Source organism: Podarcis melisellensis, assembly GCF_964234715.1.
Source record: "Podarcis melisellensis genome assembly, chromosome: 14".
Lineage (NCBI taxonomy): Eukaryota > Metazoa > Chordata > Lepidosauria > Squamata > Lacertidae > Podarcis > Podarcis melisellensis.
In genome coordinates, this window is record NC_138546.1 from 2,046,738 (window position 1) to 2,066,637 (window position 19,900).

The 19,900-nt window shown below is 47.4% G+C and overlaps 1 protein-coding gene across 6 annotated transcripts in view; it reads right to left on the reverse strand.

Annotated features, from left to right (window-relative positions):
* SDK1 (sidekick cell adhesion molecule 1) overlaps positions 1-19,900 on the reverse strand; it is a 597,718-nt gene that overhangs the window by 39,513 nt on the left and 538,305 nt on the right. For all 6 annotated transcript variants that reach the window (XM_081889040.1, XM_081889039.1, XM_081889043.1 and 3 more), the window contains one exon: positions 18,564-18,665. In XM_081889040.1, coding sequence (XP_081745166.1) covers positions 18,564-18,665 — 102 coding nt within the window. The remainder of the gene's footprint in view (positions 1-18,563; positions 18,666-19,900) is intronic.

A 19,900-nucleotide genomic window follows, 5' to 3' on the forward strand; every position in this document is an offset into this window, starting at 1 on the left:
TGGGTGGTGGGTGCTGTTAGGATATAGTTCTGTTCCCCCTTTAGAACAGGCATGTGGAATTGTTGTATGTCACATGTCTGTTCACTTCTAGCACAGTCTGCTGGGAAGTTCAATTGTATATAGCTTTTGCCTATGCTGTTTGCTTGGACACGAAGGGAAGCAAACATGTTTTTCCTTTGTCCTGATGCTGAATAAATGCTTGTAAATACGCTTACATATGCCTCTGTCCACTACTTCTGTTGCGAAGAGTTCTTATCTCTGCTGGCTTGCATGCTCAGTCCCTAAAGGTCTCTGAGGCTTGCAGTTTTTGATGCTGTTCCGAGAACTGGACTTTGTCCGGCTGCTGGGCTGGAGCCAGCTGGGGGCCTGCCAATTGCCCCCATTTCCCCGGACGCATCCCAACAGGTGCAGGCCGCCCCGGGTGTCACCACTGGGGGGGGGGTGTCACAAAATGTGGCAGCACTTACTGCAGGACCTGCAGCGCGCCCAAGCCATGTGTCTCTTCTGGAAGAGAGGTGGTGGCTTTGGTGCACACAGGCTCCAGGCTGCCCAAACGAGTAGGGCAGATGAGTGGGAGGAGGCAGGCAGACTCCAGAGGCCCCGCAGTGTACCCTGCCCCTATGGGCATCTCACCCCTCCCTTGCCCTGGCCCTATGAATGGCTTGCCCTGCCCCTGGGCATGCCACCCCAGGCGCCTGAGGGGCTTCCTCCAAACCCACTTAAGCCTATTTTGCGTTTTTGCTAGGAACTAACTTTTACGGGGTGTCGAAGTGAGACCAGAAAGCAGCAAGCTGCCTGCAGATGGTCTTGTCATAACCTCTGCCCACGGTGCTTGAGAGCTGCTGCCTCCTCCCTCCCCACCCATTTAACGGGCTGCAAATGGAAGCCATAAACTGTTTGCCACCCAAGGAAGGCGAGAGAACCCTCCTTAGTTGCTCCTCCTGAGGCCTTTTTCTTCACGGACAGTGACCTTCGCCAGCTGCGTGGTCGTTATATATTTATATATTTCCGCTCCCGCCTTCTCTCTGGGGTTACGAAATAAAATAGTAATTAACACCCACTCAGCCTGACACCAACTATTTATTTTGTTCTAACTGCGCCGCTTCCGTATTATCGCTGCCCACCCTGCCGTTAATGGAAATGTTAATAACCACAGCCAGGTTGTTGTGACAGATGCTTGGGCTCATTATCAGAAATTCTTATTTACCGCTCCATTAAACGACAGAATCGCACACCCCAAAGAAAAAGAAAAAAAAAAGGAGGAGAAGAAACAATTCAATCAAAACTAACTGGAGGAATTTTATGAGCTGCATTAATAATCCAAAACATAAATAAAGTTGATGGCAGTTTGGGGTGGTTTTTTGTTTTTGTTTTTGGTTTCTTACTGCAGGTCTGCCACTGGCAACTCAGTTGCAAGATAGGACAATTAAAAAGCAAGAGGCAAAATGGAGAATAGCCATTAGACTAGTGCTTAATTAAAACTGATTATCATTATTATTAATAATAACAACAGGAATAATGACACAACACTTGCTAAAATCATTCTTAGTTAGACAAGCCTACCCAGAGGTTTACAAAGCAGTTGCAAGTTCTAATCTGTTTTTAGTCCATTGTTATTTTAACTTTTTTTTAAAAAAAGTTTTACATTATTGGTAATTTTACATACTGATAATCTGATTATCTTTTTTTGTAAACTGCTTTGAGGTGAGTTTTGTTTTTTTTTTAGAATCAAGCGGTATACCGTGGAACCTCGGAAGTTGAACATAATCTGTTCCAGAAGCACGTTTGACTTCCAAAACGTTCGAATTCTGAGGTGCAGCTTCCGACTGGCTGACAGCTAGGCTTTTTGAAGATCAGAAGCCGTGTTGGACATTCGGGTTCCGAGGAACGTTCAAAAACTGGAAGCCGAATGTCCGGGTTTTTGACGTTCGGTAGCCAAAATGTTCCAAAATGGAGGCATTGGGGAACTGAGGTTTGACTGTATAAACTTTAAGAAAATCTGTTAATGACTATTGCCTTTCCAAAGGTGTCTGTTGCTCAAGAGAGCACAAATGAATGTTGCTTCATAAACGGAATCCCTCTAGCTAGAAAAGTCTCTTGTGGATCTCACTGGAAAAATAACTGCAGACAGCAGGTGAGTTCATGGCTGCACCATGCTGGTCCTATTCAGGCACTGGGGGAGAAAAGGGTGGCAAAAGGTCCCTCTCATGGGCCATATGCATTTGTGCCACTAGGAACCTGATAAACTCTGGGAACAGGCCAAAGATAAATTGGCAGAAAACTGGCAAAAGCTTAATGACATGTAGAAGTTCTCTGCCCCTGCTCTGGGGGGTGTAATGTGTTTGGGGCCTGGCTATGTCTACAGAGGTTAGGCATGGACCCGCTGCACTCTATTAGTGGTTAGAGTTATGTTCTTGTTTATTTATATGCCACCTTTAAGCCCAAACTGCGCCCCCCCCCAGGCGGTTCACACAGAATAACATACAAATGCAAAATCCAAAGTGTCTGGCTGGGATTTAGGAGACCAGGGTTCAAATCCCACTCAGCCATGAAGCTCACTGAGTGACACTGGAGGCCAGTCACTGCCTCTCTCTGCCCAATCTACCTCACAGGGGTGTTCTGTGGATTAAAGAGGACTAGGAATTGGGAATTCAAATCCCCCACTTGGCCGTGAAGCTCCTCAGTAGTGGACCCTCTCCCTTCCTGTGGTTTCTAGAAATTGGGATTCAGAAGCATCTGTGGAGGCAGCACTTAGTCACTGTGGCAAGTAGCCACTGAGAGCCCTCCCCTCCGTGAGGGTCAAATGGTCATCTAGTCCAACCCCCTGCAATGTAGGAATCACAGCAAAATCTTAGAGGAAGTCCTGGATTTTAAAGGGACGTCACTATGAAATGAAATTCACCAGTGCCATAGAATTTCACAGGTGCCCTATATTTCATGGTGCTGAAGCTCTGTTGAAAACCCACAGAAGCCAACAGAAGCGCTGCAGACCCTCTTGTTCCTGGAATTCTGATCTGGGCCCGGCCACGACTGTGTTGTGGGTCACAAGGCACCAGCTGGAAACCCACATCCAAGTGGATCTACAGTGGATGCTTGGGTTGCGAACGTGATCTGTGTGGGATGCACGTTCATGACCTGCAGCATTCGCAACCCACAGTGGCGTGTCTGCGGATGTGCGGATTGCGATTCGGCACTTCTGCGCATGCACAAAGCGCGAGTTAGGGCTGCTGTGCATGTGCGACCCCCGAAAGCCGGAAATAACCCGTTCTGGTACTTCCCGGTTTCGGCGGGTCCGTAAGCTGAAAAACGCAACCTGAAGCATCTGTAACCCGAGGTATTACTGTACTGAGAAAATGAAATTCACATTTCTGTACAGAACCAGCCATTTATGCTAACCTGACAGTGTGTTCAAAAACAACAACAGCTTAACAATTCTTAAGAAATCATTGGGGACTCCAAAGCATTCGCTTAAATCATGGCGTGGGGAGGGGCAGAAACCCCAGAAGTACAAGCATATCTATGTTAGACATGGAGGAATTAATGGCCTCTCATATCCAAAAGGCACTGGCAATTCCAAGCTATGCGCTCCCTGCTAATCCCTTGCTGTCACACATATGCAAACAGGGCTTGGTGTGGCATTTTTCCTGTGGCTTTAGGTGCCGGTTATCAAGTGGAACAGGTGCAGCAAAGAACCCCGAGGGCCTAAATGATGTTGTTGGCAAGCAAAGAGGCGCCATTTTTGGGGATGCTCTCGTCTTCTGCTTGGGGATACGGCACAGCTTTTTTCTCTTTGTATCTGGTTGATACTTGGAGAAGGATTTGCTTTACCTTCCAGTCACAACCCCCTTGATGAATCACTCAAGAGAAAGGAAGAGCAAATAGCAGAAAAAGAGCAAGCCGTACAATTAATTAATTCTTTTTTTATACATATATAAAGGAATCTCTAACCGTGGCTTTGTAGCAGTGCCAAGAGAGCAGAGAGTGCAAAGGCAGGAAATCAATTGGCGGTCCCAGACACCCCCCCAGGCACAAACACAGGAGGAGGCTGATGCCAGAAAGGGGTTGCCTCTGCTGTGCGCTCCGTGGTGGAATGGGAGACATGGGGCAAATCTATGCAGAACTTGTGCACACATGCAAAAAAGGAGACCGCGGCTGCGGTTCAGAACTGTTGCAGAAGGAACATGAGCACTGCCACTGACTCCAAAGAAGCAACCTAAGTATACGAAGGTCAGGGTTACATTTTTCAGCAGGGAACAGAAGTGCAGCTGTAGCCAGACAGATCTTGTTGGACTCCCATCATCCCAGACCACTGGCCACTGTCCTCCTCACATCCCTCCACCCCAGGACCAGGGCCGTCTTACCCATGGGCGCTAGGGGTGCGGGGCACCTGGGCGTGGGGCTCTCAGGGGCACCAGGCCGACAGTCCGGAGCCTGAGAGTTGAGTGCAGGGAAGAGTCTGCCCGTCCATCGGAGCACCGTGGGGGCTCTTCTGCTGCGGGCGGCTCTGCACCACGAGGTTGGGGGCGACAGAGCCAGGAAGATGCTGAGGCAGCTGGCTGGCTCCACCCTCCTGTGTGCCTGGGACTGGGCAACGAGGGTGGGTGGGGTGCCAGGAGGATCTTTGTACTCCGGCACCGCATATGCTTAAGACAGCCCTGCCCAGGACCTCAGATTTGTTCCTACCATATGCTAGCATCCCTATCCTGGCACAACTGGCACATCCCTATCCTGGCACAACTATTCCACGTAGCTAGAGTTCAGGTCGAAATGAGCTGGCAATTGCATGGACCGTTTCCAATCCATGTAGGACTGAGCTGGGACAGCTTAGTTGGTAGAGCACGAGACTCTGGATCTCTGGCTGTGGGCAAAAGATTCCTCTACTGCAGGGGGTGGGACTAGATGATCCTCGTGGTCCTTTCCAACTTTATGATTCTATGGGGGGGGGAGATGTCGTCTGGTACTCCTGATCCCAGGTGGTGATGCTCAAGGAGAAGCAGCGGAGACATCACTGAAGGATCTGGACCATGGGTAGGCAACCTAAGGCCCAGGGGCCAGACCCGGCCCCATCACCTTCTAAATCCGGTCCACCGATGGTCCAGGAATCAGCGTGTTTTTACATGTGTGCTTTTATTTAAAATGCATCTCTGGGTTATTTCTGGGGCATAGGAATTCGTTCATCCCTCCCCCAATATAGTCCACCCCCCCAAGGTCTGAGGGACAGTGGACTGGCCCCCTGCTGAAAAAGTTTGCTGACCTTTGATTCTGATTAAAGAATGGGTGCACAGAGATATATATGAATTCAATTGCCCTGCAGCCATGGGAATCAGAGAGCTGCTCCTGACCAACCCCAAAAGGGCTGTGAAAAAAAAAATTAATTAAATGCTTTTGATCTGGTCAGCCAATGATCTGATCAGCCAATGTCGTGCCCTTCGGATGCTGCTGAACTCCTGGCTCCCATCATCCCTGACCGTTGACCTGGAGGGCACCAGGGTGGGAAAGGTCGATCTCCAGACCATCTCCCAGACTGAACTGGGGTTCCATGGTAGATGTACAGCAGAGAGGTCAATTTGGAAAAGGGGTTCCCTGGGGTGGGGTGCAAAGGGTCTTAGTGGCACAGCCCATTCATTAGTCTGGAACATTTTTCAGACCATTTAATCATAGAACAGAATATCCTGGCTTCCGTCTCCAGCACCTGCCATTTTGAAGTTGATATTTTTGTGTGGCAGCACCTGAACTTTGGAACTCCCTGCCTATTGACATCAGGCAGGTGCCTTCACTGTACTCTATTTGCCGCCTGCTGAAAAATAGTCAAATAGTGGACCTTATTCTGATTGCCCCAGCTAAAAACCTTGCAAACTTTGCTGTCACCTGCTCATCTTGATCTGGCCAAGAGAAAGGACACTGTGGCAGTAGCTGGGCGGCCCGGAATGGACAATAAAAGAGGGGTGATAATCTCATTCCTCAAGTCTTTATAAAGGGTGCAAACCAGAAGGGCATGCACCAGCGATTCGGTACTGCCATCCCCTGGAGAGACTGATGTGGAGAGGAGGGCATCTTCTCCTAAGCAGCCTCAGTGACATTTTCTCATCAGTCCCTGCCTTGTCAGCCCCCAAAGATTAGACACATGATGTATGCCTGGAACATGCTGCGCACCAACTTTTTTTTTGCACCCCCCTGAAATGTAGCTTTCTGAGAGTTTGGAGCAGAGGGTTAAAGTTGAGAAAGCCAGAGATTAATGCCCATCTCTAACATGGACACAAGCACCTTGCCGATGGCAGGAACAGTCAACCCAGGGTGACAGAGAAATTCACCTGAGAACGGGCGCTTGGCCACGCTCATCTTTTCCTTCAGAGGCTCTGAAGCAGGTGATCAATGACTCTTGGCAGGCTGGGATCCTGCTCTCTTTTTCTTTTTCACTGCCTTCCACAAATGTACAGTTAGGGTTGTCTTTAAATTTCCCTCAGCTACACATCACCACTGTTTTCTCTCTCAGAATTGCCAAGCTAGGAAAGCTGCACATTCCCCCCCCCCCAAGCCTTCTCCCAAAGAAGAAGAATCCGTTAATGCTGGCTTCTCTCAGATTCTCCATTTTCCAATCTTAAATTTAATTTGCCCCATTTCTGCTTACGTTTGCCTTTTTTTTTTTAAAAAAAAGGAAAGATCAATATGAAAACTTGTATGCATTTTTGCAAGCTGTTTCCCCCTAGCATAATGCAATTTTGTTTGTAATTTTCACCAACATACACATTTTTTGCATGCACCTTTCGCTAATACATTCATTTTTATGATGCATGTTTATACACACTCTGTAGGTGGAGAACTGCATGGTGAGACTCAGAGAAAGGTGAGCTTTGCAAGGGAGAACTGTGCCTCAGTTTGCATATTGGTTTGAGCAGTGTGAATTTGGTAAGTTCATGCTAAAATGGAACCTGAACAAATTCACCTCCCATCCCTGGGTGCGCTAAGTTGCGTGTGTCTTTTGGCAGACACTAGATTGCTGGGGCACCCTGATGCTTCTTTCTTGCTTGTAAGAAATAAGCATTCATACTTAGAGTTTTCTAATCCATGAAGCCTCCCTCAGTTTATAGAAAGGACCCCCACCCCCTAATGAAGAGCCATTTACACAAAGGAGAGAAAGGAGTCTTTTTTACAGCTTGCTATCTAGATTGATAGTCAAGAGCTAGTCAATGTGTGAATGATTCAAAGAAAGTGAGATGAATTGATGGCTGAATTTCAGCATGTCTCTCATTGATTCTGCAATTGTCCCAGAATTGAGCCTCTATTGTGCCGCCACATCCCTTTTTTTTTTTTTTGCAAATGAGTTTCAGTCCAGTTTCCCTCTAATTTCTCAAAGAGCTGAAATTCTCAAGTTTACTTTTCATATAGGAGCAGGAAGGATGATTGTGGTGGTGACGATTTTTCTATAGGTTGCTGCTGGTGAAAGTAGCCCGTTTTTAGGGCAAGAAAGTAGAATCGTTTAAACTGGTGCTTCTCAAGCTATCTGATGTGGTTCGCTCCCACAATGTGCCAGGAACTGGTACCATATTTTGTCCCTGAAGAGTCCCCCCCCCCAAAAAACCCCCAACCCCTGGGCCTTTGGAGAGTCACTGGGGACCAGCGGCCGATGTCTGATAAACATGCACCAGTCTGCGGGCCACCACTTCAGTCGAACTGATTTAAACTAGACTGTGTTACCCAAATGAATTTGCTGCAACAGGGCATGGTGGTGGTGGATACTCTTTTAAATGTATTGTTATCAAGAACATAAGCAGAACCTGCTGGGTCTGACCAATGGCCCGTCTATTCCAGAGTCCTCTTCTTAACAGTAGCCACCAGATGTCCATGGGAGACTAGCAAAAGCAGGATTCAAGCACAAGAGTTCTCTCTCCTCCTCCTGTGGTTTCCAGCAACTGATATTCAGAGACATTGCTGCCTCCAACTATGGAGGCCGAGCATAGCCATTGTGGCAAGTAGCCTTTGATGGAGTATAGATTCCTGCTGCGAGGAGCTTACAATAAAAATTGCCAACCTGGGGGAAACAGGTGGCTTTTAATAAAGAGTTTGATCAGTTTGAAAACATTTTGGGGAACATATGCTCAGGGCAGCTTCATGCTCTAGTCACGGTTTCTCAGGGGAATCTGGTCAGCCACTGTTGCCGCCAGAATGGTGGACTACATGGGCCTCCATCTTATCCAGCACATCCACAACTTATTCAGAGAGTAACAATGGCATCCCATAGTATAGGGAAACGTCCTTTTAAGTGCACAGAGACTTAGCCATAGCTCACACCGGGCTCGAACAGTTGGAATCAATGCAATTAGTTAAGCGACTCATTTCACCTGAGCAGTTTAACACGGCTGCCCTCTTCTTCAGGGAACAGATTTTGGCATCAAAGGCCATTAATCAGACAGCGATTAAGGAGGGCAGAGTCAGATCACAACTGCGGTGACCTACCTACACAACAAGGAAATTCCAGGGTAATTTGCCAGCGACTTCTACAAGGACTCCTGATCGTTGCCCCAGGGAGCCCAAATCATTAGAGACGGGGATATTTTGAATTATGGGTTTTCATGCAACAAAGAGGGATAAGTTAATTAACTTTCCTGGAAATGAGAAAAAGCCAAAGGAAAGTTGACGTGTGTGTGTGTGTGTGTGTGCAGTGGCAGACTTTGGGCTCTCAAATTTCAGCAGCGGCCTGCCTGATGCAAAAATTCAGTGTCCTTGCCTCTCACACTCCTATATCATTGTTGTGGCGCCCCTGCAATGTGGCACCCAGTGCAGCTGCACTGGTCATGCGACCCTAAAACCCCCTTTGGTGTGTGTACACACACTTTGGCCTGCCCAGTTTCCTAGTGTTGTGGCTCCACCCCAAAGGGTGAGCCACTTCTGCCTGTCTCCATAAATACCAGCTGGAATCTTGAGATCACCCTTCCCTGAGCTCTCCTGAGTCCTCAATGGGCTTTGAATCACTCTCTTCAGAGAGGTTCACTCATTATGTCTTTCCAGCATCTAGCAAAAACTTCTCTTAATTTTTATTTTCTAAGGCTAGCGAATAAGTGTTATAAGTGTTTTGTTCCATCACATTCATTTTTATGCTGATTTAACCCCCACCCCCGCTTGTTATGAAAATGTGCTTTAAAAATATTTTATCATAAGCCCCCCTGACAACTTGATCAAAAGGCAGGATATAGAATTGTAGAATTCTGGAGCTGGAAGGGACTGGATTGGGTCACCCAGCCCAATCTCATGCGAGGCAGCAATCACAGCTAAATATTCATAAAGCAAATAATTAAAATCAAGCATTTGTTGTTTGTCATTATTAGATTTGTATAGCTTCCCATGAATAAACATTCCCTGAGCGGCTTACAACAAAATATGAACAACACAATAGATTGCTGGAGCTGGTAGCAATAATTCTAACAATAAGGGCCAGCGAAACCCCTCAGTGTATAAAGGCAGGATAAGCTACTTTACAGCCTGGGTTTAAAACACAGTGAAAATGTTTGGGGTAGAACATGCTGAGCCATATTTCTGCTGTTGGAGAAGATGTGCAATGCCTGCCTCTCTCAGTTAATGGCATTTGAGGTACCAGAAGGGAGGCCAGGCTGCATCTTCGCTCCTAATAACATTATGCCTTCTCATTACATTACTGTTGATTTTACAAGCCTATTTTCTTTCCTTTAAGAATCAGAAGCCGCGTTGCTCTTGGTCGTTGTCGATTTCCTTCGACGGAGATGGGAGCTCACCTCCAGTTACCACTAGGGGGAGCTAAGACCGCTGCAAACCGTTACCGTGCCGGCGCTTCCCGCGGATTCAACGGGAAATTAGCATACAATTGTTCTATTAAACCGCAGCAGCGCATGCATTTCGAAATTGCTAGTTTTCTGCACGTCTCCCTCCCTTTGTTGCCCTTTCCAATGAAAGCATTTTGATTTCGTGGCCGTCTCATGGAGGGAGCCCAAAGATGCAACTGAAAACAACCAAAGGAGGAATGCAAGACCTTAGGGTGCAATTGGCAGGTGATGGAACCCCTGACATCTGCTCTCTCTGAGCTTACCCACATCTACGGTTCGCCCCCCTCTTTCCAGGTACAGGTTCGCACTTAAAAGCTCTGCGCCTGAGCATTTATTTAATTTTCATCCCCTGGAGATTTCCCCCACAAAACCCCAATCTTTGGCACTCAGTCAGAGCAAATGTCAACGTGGGTTTTCCACAGATAGCTGTTTGCTCTGAATGAGCTTTAAAGAGCAGGTTTTCACAGGAAAAGCTTTGGAGCAAGAAAGAGGACACGGAGGAAAGGAAAATGCGGCTGGAGGGGGCTCAGCCCAAACCCTGCCCCCGCCCTTAGCCATGGAGGGAGAACAAGCTTCTTCCCCACCTCCCAATGTGACAAAACAAGTCACTTTGCTTAGGGTTGCCATGTGTCCTCTTTTTCCAGGACACATCCTCTTTTCTAGGGGTAAAATTTCCATCCAGGTGGTTTTTTTAAATTTGCCAAAATGTCTCTGGCTATACTTTTTGGGTGAGACATAACTGGTGGTCAAAGACTTGCTTTCCTCTTCTCTTCTCCTGCCCCCCTCAGCAATATATCACAGCTTCTATAGCCTACATGTAATAGGGCTATTTAAAATGAGAGTCCTCATAAAGGTAAAGGTAAAGGGACCCCTGACCATTAGGTCCAGTTGTGGACAACTCTGGGGTTGCAGCACTCATCTCACTTTATTGGCCGAGGGAGCCGGCGTACAGCTTCTGGGTCATGTGGCCAGCATGACTAAGCCGCTTCTGGCGAACCAGAGTAGCACATGGAAATGCTGTTTAACTTTCCACCGGAGCGGTACCTATTTATCTACTTGCACTTTGACGTGCTTTCCAAACTGCTAGGTTGGCAGGAGCTGGGACTGAGCAATGGGAGCTCATCCCGTTGTGGGGGTTTGAACCGCCAACCTTCTGATCGGCAAGTCCTAGCCTCTGTGGTTTAACCCACAGTGCCACCCCTCTTATTTGCTCTGCAAAATATGGCAAACCTACTTTGCTAAGAGTTAAAACAGGGAGCCGCTGCCTCACCATGTGTATGGAGAACTGCTTATGAGTAATATTAACAGCTTAATGAGCTGCTAATGAGGCGCTCAGTCAGCTGCTTCAGCTTGCAGTATGAATCCAGAGCAAATTATCTCCTTGCATTTTCTGCCTTACCAAGGGAGAATTAAGGGCAGCAGATAAACCAATCTGACATACGTCTCAATTTGGACATTATTTCCCCACGTTTTGTTTTAAGGGTACCTTCTCTATAAGGAAGCTCAACTTGCTCTGACTGCAGAATGGGGAGTTTTCAAAAAGTTGTCTCCCTCCCCCTCGCCCACCCTTTAAGCCTGGTCCCTCTCTGGAAGCCTGCACGGCTGTCATCCTAAAATGCTGGTGTCCTAAAGGGGCAATGGGGGGCAGGTGTGGACCACTTCACCACGATGAGGAGGGTGGCCCTGACCAGCCCTTGAGTCCCTCTAGCTTCTTGAGCCCTGGTGCCACTCTGTCAAAGGCAGCCCAACATTTATGCAAACCAAAGCAAAAGGGAAAAGAAGGTCAAGGCAGAAGAAGAAATGGCAGTGTGCTGGGCCCGGGGGTAACCCGAGCAACACGGTCCAGGTCCGGTCCCGAATCCAAGGGTTCCATGAAGAGTCAGTCCGACAGGGCCAAGGCAGGACACGAGGCAGCAAATCAGGCAAGGACAGGCACAGGATCTCAGGCAGGTTCTGGCAAACAGCAACATTGCTCCTGCAACCTGGGACGGGGTCTGACAGCCTTTTATCTCTGACGGGGTAATTGCCGGTCCTGATCCCCCAGCGACTCACCTCCCTGTCTCGCCCGAAGGTGAGCACTCCTCCTGCGAGTACTCAGATCTCTCCTTCTCTCAGACCCTAGTCTCTGCAGGTGGGTTACTAGACCCAGAGGCCGCCTCAGCCTCCCCTGACCCAACTGTGGAGTAGCTGTAAGTGATGGCCCAGCTGGAGGCAACGAGATAATCCCTGCATCTGGAACCAGGGCAGGCTCAGGCCCGGGACTTGGCCCAGCTGGTGCTTGTTGCAGAGGAACCTGTGCAGACTGGAGCTCTTCAGAATCAGGCCCCAGACTAGGTTCAGATGCTGCTTGAGGTAAAGGATCTGGTGCGGAATGAGTCTCCTCTGGTTCCAAGTCCGAGCCTGAGTCCCAGGACATCACAGGCAGCTTCTTCAAGTCTTTACATTTATCTCTTGCTTTGCCCAACTCTCTTGTATTCCAAAAATCATAATGTACGTTACTATTAACACAAGATGCAAAGTTGGACAGCCTGTCCTCAGCCCAAATTTAAAAACCAAATGGAAATATATTCAAACGTATAGCCAAAGTAGAAGACAACTGTAATACTATTTTAAAGAAGCCCAACAACTCTGAAAATTATATATATATATATATATATATATATATGCTTTCGTAGATTTTCACGGGTACAGGAATGCAGGTTTTGGTGTCCTCGGGTGTCTTCCCGTGTAAAAGTTGGGGTGTCTAGGCGTCTCGGACTACCAAGCAAAACTATCAAATCTACTCCAAGATCCTACCTACCAACCTATAAAAACAGATCCCACCACCTATCTGGAAAAAACCACCAAATCCAAAATAAAAGCCTCTCCTATCAGTGAAGAAATCCAGCTAAGAATCATCCCCAGAGAAAAATCATCCAGATGCCCCAAACTCTACGGCCTCCCCAAGATACACAAAGAAGGAACACCACTCAGACCAATAGTCAGCTCCATAGGCTCACCTCTACAAAATCTCGCTAAATTTCTCGCCAAGCAACTTCAGCCCTATGCAGAATCCATCTCTTCACACGTTCCAAACTCCTTCCAGTTCATAGAAACAATAAAGAAGCAAAACCTACATCCTAATGACCTACTTGTGAGCTTCGATGTTGTATCTCTCTTCACACAAGTGCCCATTAATGAAGCCTTGACAGCCATTCAAAACAAATACAATCCCCCCGAATACATCTTGGACCTGACCAACCACTGCCTAACCAACACGTACTTCATCCACAATGGACAAAGATACAAACAGATAGAAGGAGCACCTATGGGATCACCCCTCTCGCCGGTCATCGCAAACCTGTACATGGAACACTTTGAAACCAATGCTTTAGACAAGTCAGAACACAAACCCAAACTTTGGCTCAGATATGTTGACGACACCTTTGTAATTTGGCCACACGGGAAGGAAAAACTGGATAGCTTCCTCACACATCTCAACAGCCTACACCCCAAAATACAATTCACTATGGAAATAGAAGCCAACAACCAACTTCCCTTCCTTGACGTCCTAATCTACAAAAAACCTGATGGCTCCCTAGGACACACTATCTACCGGAAAAAAACACACACCAACCGCTACTTACATGCACAATCACACCACCACCCTGCACAAATAAACTCCGTAGCCAAGACTCTCATCTCCAGAACCAAACGCCTGGCTGACAAAGACCACTTGACAACTGAGTTACAGAATCTCTCAAATGTGTTAATTGCCAATGGATACCAGCAAAACAGGGTTACGAAGCTAATCCAAAAAGAAACACCCCCCAAAAACCAAGACACAGAAGAAAACAATGGCATGGCCCTCCTTCCTTATATCAAGGGCACTACAGATAAAATTAGCAAAATCCTCCATAAACACAATATCAAAACAGCCTTTTGCACCAACCAAAAAATAGCCAATATCCTCAGAAACCCCAAGGATAAAATCCAGTTGGAAAACCAAGGGGTCTATGAAATACCCTGCAAAGTCTGCCCAGCCACGTACATTGGACAAACAAACAGACGAATAAATGCACGTATCGCAGAACACAAGAATGCCGTCAAAAAAGAAGAAAAAACTTCCTCTCTTTTCCAACACATGAAAGAAACAGGACACGAAATTAATTTTGCAGATTCCAAATTGCTCTTTAACATGGAACATCACCACAAGAGAATAATCATGGAAGCCATCGAGATAGAGAAACACCCTCACAACATGAACAAGCGTGACGACACATCCCGCTTGCCAGACATCTGGAAATTAGCCCTCCCCACAAAAACTGACACCAGATCCAGAGGCACACAGAACGCCATCACCAATCAACCACACCAGACCCAAACCCAGACCCTCTCCACAGATAAATTACAGACACCATCCAGTAGCCAAACCATGGTGGCACCTCCGGATGCTGCACCCCCCTGCAATCCCTACACAGATCTGGCTGACACAGGCCACAAAACCACAGCTCGCCCCTATACACGAAGCCAAGCCAGAGCACAACTAAGTGCAGTACAGCCATCTTCTCAGAAAAACTCTTCACAAAGTTCAAGAGGTCAAGACACAAAGACTTTAGCAACTAATCCACACCTAATGACCCACCTAAGTGGTACTCAGGATATCACTCAAGAAATCACTCAAGATATCCCTCAAGTAATTAAGGAACAAAAGAAGAAAAGGCACACTAGCCTGGGAACTTCCTCTCTGCCCAGAACATTGGAGGCTATACACCACACCCCCTCAACAGTATTTATAGGAACTCAAACACTGAGATCCTGCTCTGTTCCAGTAACAAGAAGCCGAAAGCACCAGCCTGAAGATGACGAGTGAGACCTCGTCGAAACGTCGCCTAGACACCCCAACTTTTACACGGGAAGACACCCGAGGACACCAAAACCTGCATATATATATATATATATATATATATATATATATATATATATATATATATGCACACACACTTCCTTTCTCCTTCCTTCCCTCCCTCCCTCCCTCCCTCCCTCCTTCTTTCTATCCTTTTTAAAAAATAGTGTAGGCTTCTCACATTTTTAAAAACTGAGATACGGGGCAAAATGCACAGGTACTATTCTTCACTTTGTGTGTGTGTGTGTGTGTGTGAGAGAGAGAGAGAGAGAGAGAGAGAGAGAGAGCGTGAAACTAGACTGCTCCCACTTTCAGTGTTTTGTTTTCTTATGTATTTATTGCATTCACATCACACCCTTTTCTCCAAGGAGCTCAAGGTAGCGTATCAGGTTCCCCCAACCCTCATTTAATCTCAGTGAGAACAGGATGCTGGGCCATTGGCCTGATCCAGCAGGCTATTCTTACGTTACACCCAGTAGACTCTGCAGCCTGACCCTGAGCTTGGCCGAGGCTGGACAGAATTGCAGCAGAAACCTCATTATACATTTCATTTTCCTCTGCTGCTGAAGATGTATTTCAATGAGGGTCAGAACCAGGAGCAGCTGAAGAATAGAGCCCTCCAAGGAAACCACCCAAGATGCTCCTGGTAGACCTCCTTCGCATCCATATGCCCTCTTAACATCATGTAGCCTCCCTGTATAAAAGCATACGTTGCTCAGCAGGCACTGTGTTACAACTCCAATGTCATATTTTGCAGGTGGAAGACAGAACAGCAGCAGGAATATAATACTGACAGCTCAATAGCAAGAACTGCCCCAGAGCGCTCAGAGAGAGCACAGCTGCCCTGATTAATTTATGGAGTTTTAGGGAAAGATAACAGAACATTACTGTGATGTTTGAAATGAAAAGGTCAGAAGGAGCTAATAGCTTGTCCAAGGCCCAAGACATCTCGGATTTAATGAAACTGTAATGAAAATAATTCTGGAATTTGAAATGGAACCTTTGCATGTTAAATATGAAATACCAGGGTAACGGAGGTGAAAGTAGATTGAGTCGCATTAGCTGGGGGCACGGGTCAAATCTGACGCAAGGAACCTCCATCGCAGGAAGGCAGACCAGAGTGCAGATTCGGGTGAACAGAGCAGGAAAAATAAGCTTGTGCAGCAGAAAGGAGTCGGCATTGACCGAATGGCCTAATGCAGCTTTGGCCAGGGGTGGGGGTGTGTCCAGATGTCTGGGGCTCCAGCAGCCACCAGACCCAGAATCCTATAGCCCGGCTGGCTGGGGGTGATGGGAATTGTAGTGCGAAGCACCCAGAGGGCACCAGGCTGGAAAAGTCTGGACTAATGAAATTTGCATGGTGGTATTTTGGGAGCTGTGCTGTCCATAGGATATGGCCCACCAAGGTGGACTAGAGGGCATGGGTGGACCCTCCTGGTTTTTCTGCCTACCTGAAATAGGGAAATTGGCAAACACACCCATATAGCCACAAAATGCTGCTGCTGCCAATTTCATTTTATTTCTATTCCTTTCTTCCTCTAAACAGAGTCCTGGGCAGTGAACAATGATCAAGTACAGCAATTCTATGCAATATTTATTTAAAGCAAAACCAACCAACCAACCAACCCCTCCCCCCCCCAAACTCAAATATTAATGTTATACAGCATCACTATTAAGACCCAGGGCAAACTTCAAGTCCTCTCAGCTTGGGCAGGCAAAAATGTATAAATTGACCCCTAAAGTTTGACAGTGTGTGGAGAAATTGCATGCACCCCCACCAAGGGAGGGCATTCCACAGGGGGGGGGGGCTGACACCAAAAAGGCCCTGTCTCAAGCCTCCCCAGGCCAGGCCATGAGCAGGGTTTTCTCATCCCAGTATTGGGCAAGGGCTCTGTTGAGCACTTCTGTACAGAACCCTAAGTGGCTCAGGACCCTAGAACTGACACCTCCAATTGGGCCCAGTGGCTCACAGCCAGCCAGTGCAGTGTTTTAAGGGTGAGTGACGCATGATCCCATCTCCATGTAGTGGCACCCTACATCAGCTACACCTTCCAGAGCAACTTCAAGGGCAGCCCAGCATGGTGTGCAGTGGGCTGCATCTTGCTTAATGAACCATCCATTGTGCCCCAGTCTCTGCTTGAATGATGGTGGGAATGGCAGAGCAGCTCTTTATGAAATCTACAAGCTTCATCCAGTGGCCGGGGGCGGAGAGCAGGCGGAGGTGGGGCTGGCATGGGGCCCAGGGGCGTGGCGCTCCACCGACAGGGGTTTGATGTGCGTCCTGGAGGCGTGGCATGCCGCTTGCAGGGGCATGGCGCCCTGCGCAGGCGGGGGAACAGCCACGATGGCACCCCACCGGGATCATGCTGCCGGGGGCGGTGCGCTCCCCCCGCACTCCTCTTCCTCCGCCAGTGGCTTCATCTCAGGCAGGGGACCCTACCAATTTTAGCGAAATCACCCCCACCGCACGCTATGCCCTTCTGAAAACAGTGCCTACAGGGGTCCCACTTTGCACTCCCTGTATTCCCCTCACTAGCCTGAGCTCAGTCACACACTGAAGTCCGTTTGTGGAAGGCACGTATGAATTCATCCAATGTTCATCAAACCCCTTCCTCCAAGGAACTCACAGACACACTGTTGTTATCCTACAGCTCTATAGATTAAGCTGAGAGATGGTGTCTGACCCAATAATATTACTTTAAGCACGGCTGTCCCCCCACCCCGCAGACATTATTTTCACTGACTTAATAGGCCTTATTTATCTTTTATTGTATGTTCGTATATGGATATTGCATTAAACTGTGAGTTGCTCCAAGTGTATCAGTGCATATCATTAGTTCTGCCCTTTACGAGCGTGTAACAGAATAATGAGCACAGTAATGAGTTCCTGGCCTGTTTTCTGTTCTGCAGAGTATTTGGTCCCCACTCACTGCAATGTTCACACATCCAGCATCTGTTAAGAGGCACCTATATGAATGCAGAAACCTGCACAGAACCATCCCCCTGGCAGACATCCTGCCCAATGCATGGACTGCACAGGTGACCACTAGAGGCAGACCCAGCCCCCCCCGTCCACATGGAGGATAAATGCACGGAGGAATGAATCTCTGAGAAGGTGCAGAGGAAGGTTGAAATGAGATTCAGGTGTTTTAGCTAGCAGCGCACGGCAAATCTAAGGCAGGGGCATTTCTGCTCTGCTCCCAGCTCTGACCAAGCTTATCTGCATTGAAAAGGGACTTGGTCCTAAAATGATCTTCAGGAAAATATGCCATTCGTTCAGCATCGGATGCCAAAGACTGTGTCTGCCTGCACCGCGTCATCACGCACATGCAAAATATTTTCATGTACGCTTTGGGTTAAATGATAGTTAAAATTCTGCTCACAGGCAAGCCAAATTCTGCACCAAGAAAAGTTGAATCCTGCAGCAGGTCTATATTACACAAGCTGAGTGAATTTGCCTGATTTCTCTTACGTTACAGAATTGATTTTGTAATCATGGCCACCTTACATATTTTATTCTGCTTTGGGTAATCCTGGGAAGGACAGAGAGCTAGAGCTAAAAGCCTGCTCCCTATCCAGGATTTTCCCGAGACTTCAAAAAATTCTCCGTGCATTTTGAAACTGATCTCTGTATCTTGCTTTTTTGCTTACAAAATCATCATCATCATCATCATCATTTTATTATTCATATGCCACCAATCTCACTCCCAGAGAACCAAACTACTCTGCTCTGTGCTTCTTTCATACACGTTTAAATATACTGGCTCTGGGGTACCAGCTGCCACCAGCTCCACTAGGGGCTTCCTTAGAGTTCTCCCCTTCCAGCAGATCTAGGGAAATCGAGTCAGATCTACATATAGGATTTTAGCAGCCAGCTTACTTACCTGCTTCCCCAACAAAGACTTCCACAGGAGTGCTGGCAGGGCTCTCTCCAACAATATTGTATGCTGTCACGACAACTTCGTATCTCTTATACTTTTTCAGCTCTGGAAAGGTAAAACAATTGGGTTACAAACATATTTGATGTCCCACTTAAAAGTTCTCAGTAGCTCAGAAGACAGGTGAATAAATGGAAAGGTATCAAATCGCTCTGATATTACTCTGATATTCTAGTTGGATCTCTAGGAGGAGACATTATTTTGCTTTCATATCAGTTCAAATCATTCCCCGCAAAGAATACTGGGAATGACAGTGTGGTGAAGATGTGAGAATTCTCTTTTGGAGCTCCCTAGCTCATCTCACAAATTTACAGTGTCCGGCATTTGGAACAAAGCTCAGTGTTGAAGCTGAGAAACTGTTGAACTTCTCTTCTTTCCCTCACACAAGAAATGGTCATTGCCTTGTGCAGTTTCTCTGCCCATAAATAACAGTGGGGGATTCTGAGAGGCTGTTTGCACATGGTTGAACCCTTTATCTTCTGTTACATGCAGCAAGGAGGACCAAATCCTAGTCATCCTTAAGATGCATCCACAGCAGAGACCATTAGCCATAGCAGAGGCCATTATGGTCTCCTCCCCAGAGGCATTGGGTCCAGAGGAACTGACAGAGCGCAAGAAGCGTGCTTGGAAACACAAGAGTCTTATTTGGAGGTGTAGGGGTGTGTGTGTGTGTGTGTGTGTGTGTGTGTGTAGAGACGTCCTTTCCCCCAGGCAATCATAGCTTGAATGCTGAGCACACAAAACCGAGAAAAGATTTTGACATCACCAGCTTTGCCTTTGGCCACTGGGCAACTATTCCTGCGCTCAAACTCAAGGAACGAGCATTGACAGAGGCAGGAAGGGGCTGGCAAAAGGAAAATAGGAGGGAGACAACAGAGGAGCGGCAGGGGAGGGGGGAGCCCTGAGCACATTTAATAAGCAAGATCGTGGCAGAAAGGAGCATCACATCCATGTCCGTTCGGTCACAGAGACCTGCAGATACTTGCGGTGCCATGATTTGCATATTCAAATCAGGCCACCCATCTTACAGAGGACACGGAGCATCTGGGGAGCCCACCAGCAAAATACTGCCAGGCAGCTGGGCTGGAAATGTCACGAAATTGTGCAAGCATCGCTCTCAAGCTCTTTATTTGCATATCAGTTCCTCCACAACTGGCAAGTTACCCTTCAGCTTCGGCATCACCGAGAGTCGCAGCAAACCATTATCGTAGGAACAGTTTCACGAGTTCAATAATGAGCCCTTCTAATTTCAGATTTCCCAAAGTATTTACCAGTATTCTGCC